The 7,413-nt window shown below is 50.8% G+C and overlaps 1 protein-coding gene across 1 annotated transcript; it reads left to right on the top strand.

Moving 5' to 3' along the window:
* Positions 1-680: 680 nt before the first annotated feature.
* On the top strand, positions 681-7,407 carry LOC116629585 (cytochrome P450 4A11-like; the record flags this gene model as incomplete). Its single annotated transcript, XM_032399835.1, is given in 10 exon segments — positions 681-822; positions 1,745-1,789; positions 2,246-2,373; positions 3,377-3,501; positions 3,854-4,008; positions 4,451-4,557; positions 4,648-4,838; positions 4,935-5,068; positions 5,948-6,012; positions 6,158-7,407. Coding segments are annotated over 10 exon segments (1,173 nt in total), but the record flags the coding sequence as incomplete, so codon positions are not given.
* Positions 7,408-7,413: the final 6 nt, after the last annotated feature.

Genomic DNA, 7,413 nt, shown 5'->3' on the forward strand with positions numbered 1-7,413 from the left:
GGGCACGAACTCCTCTACAAGAGTGTCAACTGGCCCTGGCCAGACCTGTTCAGGGAGATATGGCAGTCCCAAGCGGTTGTCTGGAAGACTGATGGACCAGTGGGTGTCAGAGTGACCCAGAGAGAGGAAGAGCCAGGCAGAGCACCATCTAGCTCCTTGGGGCTCCCCAGAGGAACTACTGACATACCCAGGAGCAGGAGTTTCTGGAAGCTGACTGGCTTGGGGAGCAAGCAATCAAACAGGGGGCATGCAACGCTGCTGAAACAGGATCCCCCGGGGGCCCTTGCTGCACAGGTTTGAGAGGATCCTGGAGGATGAGGTAACATAGCTTCATGGTGAGAGGCTCCCCCTACACAGTCCCTGCACTGGATCCAAGGAGAAGGGCGGCCCCAGTGATGGACATGACCTGGGAGCTCAGAGTAGCCTCCTTAAGTCACTGGATAACACTTCTCAGTGTAGGGCCCGATTAACTTCCCCACCTCCACTCCCACTAGAACAGAAATGCCATGAATCTGGAATCCCAATCAGAGTCTAGCTCATCGGAAACTGTTTCAAACTCCTAATCACTGCCGATATCCCAAACTATCTCCATGTGGCCATCCTACCCTCCACCACCACTCCAAGCAGTGGACCTAAAGAGGAAGCAAGGTTTTATTGATTTGTCTTTCCTTTGGTTACAGTTCCAAAATGATCAGGAGCTACAAGAGCTTCAGAAAAGGGCAGAGAAATATCCATGTGCCAGTCCTCGCTGGCTATGGGGAAGCAAGGTTAGCCTCATAGTCTATGACCCGGACTACATGAAGGTGATCCTGGGGCGATCAGGTGAGAGCAAACCCACTTGTCTGTTGGAGTGGCTTTTCCCGCTTGGATACATTCCTGGGGGACTGTGACATTCCAGAAGAGACTGCTGGCTCAGTCATCAATATCTGACCCTCTACCTGCCATCCTCCCAGCCCAAGAGCCAGCAGAAGCCCAAATACAAGTTACTCAGTTTGAATGCTTAAACACCTGTGAGGGATTACCTCTTTCTCTCCTTTCTCTCTCTCCTCTTTCTCTCTCTTTCTTCCTTTCTTTCTCTTCCTTTCTTTTCTCTCTGTCTTTCTTTCTTTCTCTCTTTCCTTCCTTCCTTCACTCCCACCTTCCCTCCTTCTTCCTTCCTTCCTTCCCTCCATTCCAACTTTCCACCTTTCCTTCTTTCCACCTTTCATTCTTTCCTTCTTTCTTTCTAACTTTCTTCACCACAGTGGTGTGACCCCAGAACCCAAGACAATCTCCTATCCATGATGGCTTGGGTAGAACCCCTACCTGTTGCCTGTGCTGGGACATGGGATGACTGACCAACCACAAAAATAAAGAAAACAACTAACAAACACAAAACAAAACAAAACAAAACAAACAAAACAAAACAAAACAAAACAAAACAAAACAAAACAAAAAACACCAGAGAAGCTACAGTCTTTTCCCTGCCACTGAGGCCAGAAGCTGTATTTCTTGCTGATTCAACTTCCTATTCCATAGGGCTCTGCTGTGGGACACTAAGTCTGCCTTCCCGAGCCCACAGTAACTATCAAGAAAGAAAGAGAGTCTGGGTTGGAAGGCAAGTGGGAGGTGGATTGACACAAACTGCCAGCTGACAATCATCAGGAAGGGATGGGGACAATGGTCTGGACCACAGCTACTTCCTGAGGGCAGCCTGTCTTCGTGGGTCACCTCCAGTTTCCTGTAATGCCCTTCTTACTTTCAGACCCAAAGTCTCATGGTTCCTACAGATTCATGGCTCCCTGGATAGGTAAGTACATTTAACTAGGAATATGGTTCACCTCCTGCTTAGGTTTGCCAACATCTATCCATCTGGCCCAGATTAAGTCTGAGGTGACTGGTACCACAGTCACTCCACTCAACTCTGAATTGAGCCTCCTTTCTCTTCTTCTGATAAAAACCTCACACCTGCCTTATGGTAGGGGAGCCCTCCTGCAGGTCAGCTTCTCCCCCATCACTTCTGAGTCCTCGCCAATGATCTCAGCCTAACTTTTCACTGAAGTCCTCCGTTGACCCAACCCTGCTCTGTTTCAACCTCAACCTCACGGCTGTGCACCAGGCATTGGGAAGTCCCCTTCCTGACATGCACTGGCCTTTCCTGCCTTGCCCAGGATGCCCTTCTTTCGACACCCTGGGTTCCTCCCCAGTTGTCCCCAGGCAACTCTTGGGAGGCTCCTTCCCCACACATACACCCATTGTGGTCCAGGGTACGGTTTGCTCCTGTTGAATGGGCAGGCATGGTTCCAGCACAGGCGGATGCTGACCCCAGCCTTCCACTATGACATCCTGAAGCCCTACGTGGGACTCATGGCCGATTCTGTCTGAGTGATGCTGGTGAGTTCAACCCCTCCTCACCTGCACACTCACACCCACAGCACAGTCCACAAAGTCCACTCTCAGACAGCTGTGTCCCTCAGACATCCATTAGACTTGGCCCTTGGAATCACCCACTTATACCATACTATGAGACAGGGCTCCCTGGGGATGGATGGAACAAGAAAGCACCCAGGCACCCACTTTCAACCACTCTTTGCTCATTGCCCACAGGAGAGACAGTCATGGTAGATAAAGGGTCCCTTCTCCTCCCACTTCCATGCTTTGGCTTGCACAGGAAGAGTAGTCAATGCCCCTTGACAACAGGACAAGCTGCCCGTGGCTGGTCTGGGCGGTAACAGCTTCAGTGGCAGGGTGGACATCCCAGGATGTCACTCAGGTGGACTCTGGCCTGGGGCTGAAGGCTTCTGGTGGATTTTAGCCACTCCATGGAGGGAAATGGAGATCAGGTCTCTACCTCCAGGGCTGGGTCCTGCCATAACATCACCTCTGAGCATGACCCTATTTCTCACTCACTGTGCTCAACTGACATTTGCTGAATAAGAGGAATTGAGGTCCCTGATATCCCCTCCTTAGGAACCCCAGTACTGGCCCCTTGACCTTTCCTTTGCCTTGACTCTTGCTCCCTAAATTGGGACTTCACTGGTTTCTCATGTGTAGATCAACCGCAGGACAGAAAAGATTCCTCCTTAGTCCCCTGAGAAACAATGTTTTCTGGTCTGCTAAAAGGTGGTTATCACCAAACTTATTCCTAAGTCAGACTATAAGAGATCATGATTAATTAAATAACAATTAAATAACAACTTCCTCAGAGTATATTCTGAGAAAATATTCACCATATTACAAACACTTGGCTATACGGGCCTAAACTGATGAAACACAACCGCTGTAGAAAGTGAGGGCATCTCATCAGAATATGAGGAGAGGCAGAGAGAGAGTCTAGCCTTCTCTACATGGGCCTTCTGGAGGAGTAGAGAAGGACCAATGTGTCCCTCTACCACAGGACAAATGGGAGGAGCTCCTCAGCCAGAACTCACCTCTGGAGATCTTTGGACACATCTCCTCAATGACGTTGGACACCATCATGAAGTGTGCCTTCAGCTACCAGGGCAACCACCAGGCAGACAGGTCAGTGAAATCCTTAGCTGCCGGGTTCTATTTCTTACCAACTAGTGTGGACTTATCTGAGAGGCAGTTAGGGCAGCTTGGATGTTTACCAGCCCAAAGAGCCACATTCTGCAGAGAGACCCAGGCCACAGTCAAATTCAGCCCACACCAAGCCTTCATCCCTGCCACAGGGAGAAGCCTGGCTGCCCACGTCCCTCATAAGGGGCTGAGAGTATCGAGGGTGTAAGAACGACATGACAAATGCCTAGGGTTGCCTGTCCCATTGTTTGAGGAACGCTCCACCCACAGACCCACTCCACTCCAGGTCAGATGCCTCCCTCCATCCAGTCCCTTCTGCATCCTCCCCTTTCAGGTACTCCCAATCCTACCTTCAGGCCGTTCGGGACCTGAACAACCTGGTGTTTTCCCGGATAAGGAATGCTTTCTACCAGAAAGACTTCATCTACAGGCTGACCCCTGAGGGCCGCTGGAACCACCGGGCCTGCCAGCTTGCCTATCAACACACAGGTTGGACTCTGCCCTCTGGGCACCTCCCCTCCTTCATCAGGCACATCCCAAAGGGACTGACCCTGACCCCTCAGGCAGAGTCCTGCCCCTCGCTGCCCCTCCAGGACCTGGGAAACACCCACCCCAGGCACTCCCCTGGTGCAGCTGTTAGGGTGCCAGGTGCTATGCAGGAAGCTACATGTGTCACCACATGGGTGAAGGTTGAAGGAGAGCCCCTGCCAGCAGCATTCAAGCAGAGCCTCCTTGGGCTGTGCTGTTGAGGGGAGTGAGGACCGGCAAGCGCCTGGCACTAGAGCTCTCCCCCTGAGAAGCACACCCATTCCCACACTCCTGGTCCACCTGGCAGCCTGACTGGGGCATAGGGGGCAGGTGGGCTACTGTGGGTGGCTGTGTCTGGGCACCCAGAGCTCTCAGCTCTGCCTGGGAACACTGTTCTGGACAGACCAAGTGATCAAGCTGAGGAAGGCTCAGCTGCAGGAGGAGGGAGAGCTCGAGAAGGTCAGGAGCAAGAGGCACTTGGACTTCCTGGACATCCTCCTCTTTGCCCAAGTGAGTGTGGCAGGGGAGGCCTGAGGCTTTGCAGACAAGTGTGGAGAAGGGGGGCAAACTCAAACCCTGCCCTCCTTCCCTGTCTCCCAGAGGGAGAACGGGAACAGCTTATCTGACAAGGACCTCCATGCGGAAGTGGACACCTTCATGTTTGAGGGTCATGACACCACAGCCAGCGGCATCTCCTGGATCCTCTATGCTCTGGCCACACACCCCGAGCATCAGCAGAGGTGCCGGGAGGAGATCCAGAGCCTCCTGGGGGACGGCGCCTCCATCACCTGGTGAGTACTCATGAGATGGGAGGGCCCTGACCCCTCAACTAGAGAATTCCCTGGGTGTCAGGGCCTTACCGGCCCTTCAGGATAGCTTTGTTTTAGGGACCACCTGGACCAGATGCCCTACACCACCATGTGCATCAAGGAGGCACTGCGACTCTATCCGCCAGTTCCAGGGGTCGGCAGAGAGCTCAGCAAGCCCATCACCTTCCCTGATGGACGCTCCTTACCCAAAGGTGTGAGCCTCACCACTCTCACTGCATAAGTACTCTGCAGGAATGCGTGGGAGGTCAGAAATCCGCAAGTTCTGGGGCAGTTTGTGCATGTCTTTGAGACTCATTTCCCCCTCAAGAAAATCAAAAATTACTTTGTTTGGATGAGGTTATGGTGTGCTTCCACAGAGCTTAAATTGGCCCAAAGATCAAGAAAGAAATACATGACAGCCGCTGAATGTGGCTAGGTGAGTTGCCCTAATATTCTAATTTCCTGAGTTATGAGTGCTTGAGAGATAATCAGATGGGGCAGGGGTAGATGTGGTCTTTCCTTATAGGGTCTTGGCTAATGAGCGAGATTAGAGTATTCACTGTGATATGTCAGATGGTCCAGTCTCCGGGGAACCCTCAGGTTGATGGCCAGATCTGAGATCCCTGCCATGGCTGGAGGCCACCTTTCAGCTCCCCTCTGCTCCGAATCCCAGCCCTGCCACGGCTTGGCTGGGTGGTCATAGGCAAGTTGTTCAGCCTCTCCGAGGCTCAGGTGCCTCATGGGACCAAGGGAGATGCGAGCCTTCATTGGAGGGCTGTTGTGAGGATGGAGGAGTTCATGCATATTCCCCAAGGGCTCATGGATGGTACTTGATAAATGTGAGTTGTCCCTTGAGTTGCTCCAAAAAACAAGCCTCCAGTTCTTTCCTGCTTCTCAGCCTGGTCATGGTTATCTACTAATCTGTGCACACGTGCACGCGTTCTGTGCCATGTCTGCCCCACCTCTCCTGCAACACTATCATTCCATTCACAGAGATGAAAAGCAGCTCTCACTGTGGCTGCCAAGCTTGTGTGGGTGCACCTGGGCCCCGCAGGCATGTATGATCAGTCTTCTCTCTTCTGCCCCCACAGGATTCTTAGTCTTGCTCTCCATTTATGCCCTTCACCACAACCCAAAAGTGTGGCCAAACCCAGAGGTATGATGGCCTTGGGAGGAGGGCGTGGGATGACCTCTCCAAACCAACCTCCTTCTCCTGTCCCACCTCTGGGTGTGCTGTCCCTTGGATGATTGGAAGGAGGGGCTTGATCATGCCTGTCCCGGCCCTGGTGCTCCTTCTGCAGGTGTTTGACCCTTCCCGGTTTGCACCAGATTCCTCTCGACACAGCCATGCTTTCCTGCCCTTCTCAGGAGGAGCAAGGTGAGGCACTTGTACCAGGAGGGGGGAGGGGGGCTGTTTCCTGGGTACATACCTGATGTTTGTGACCTCCTACATTTGTGTGGGTGTCTTCAGATATGCCCTGGCATGCTGGCGTGCTGGGAAGGAGGTGTGTGTCTCTATGACAAAGAAAGTTGGTAATCACTCCACGCCATGGAGACTTTGACCCATTGCTCTTACCCAGTCTCCAGCCACAATTCAGTGTCAGTGGGTGTTCAAAAGCTCAGGGTATTCTTGTGAGTTCTTCATTTTATGAGTATGACTTTATAGAATTAGATTTTCTCACATGTTATTTTCAAGTGTTGTCGATGTCAAAGTCAGGATGGAATCAAAAGATTTCTTTTGCACACATCCTCAAACCAGCCTTTACCACTCTGCTCCCCATTCCGCCCCACACTGCACCATTGACTACATTGCATGTGTTTCCATCCTCAGCTGCCTGCATGTCTCAAATATTTAAGCCATACACAGGAAAGTTTCCTGCAGTCTCCTAAGGCCTTCATAAAGTACTCGACTAATCTGTGTTGCCACTATATTTTCATCTATCCAAATGAATTTTTGATTCCACGGTAATGGTCATGTACACTTGACAATTTTCCCAGTTGTCTAATCATTACATATGATCTGGGCTCTACATACCTTAATATTACACTTAGAGTCCAATCTTCCAAATGGGCAAATATATAAAAATGAGGACATTAAATTGCTTTTGAGAGAAAATCGACTCTGTTGTATGTATATGACACACGGAGTTTGAACATTATCTGGTGTGTCAAACGTAAAGCACACTTGAAGTGGCTGTTCAGTGGGATGACTATTCTCCAGAGTGGCCTCTGTGAAATCCTCTAGTGCTGCTGAAAGGGTCCTATAAATAGTAACTACAGTAAACTTTGTAAGTAGTTACTAGAAAAATGTTTTTTTCCAAATACAGAAATCTGTCAATGCTTCACATACAGAGGGAATCCACTTTCACACACCGTCTTAAGCAAATTATTCTTCAGATACTGGCTCCAGGATTTGTTTCTCCCTGGGATTGAGTCCTTCCTCCTAGACATTGGTGCAAGTCATGTAGCTGCCAGTAGAGACAGGAGAGGGGTAGACAGCTCAATTCCTAGCTCAGAACTAATGGTGACTCATATTTTATTCCATTCAGGGTTTTTT

Source organism: Phoca vitulina, unplaced genomic scaffold (genome assembly GCF_004348235.1).
Source record: "Phoca vitulina isolate PV1807 unplaced genomic scaffold, GSC_HSeal_1.0 scaffold1558, whole genome shotgun sequence".
NCBI classification, from domain to species: domain Eukaryota; kingdom Metazoa; phylum Chordata; class Mammalia; order Carnivora; family Phocidae; genus Phoca; species Phoca vitulina.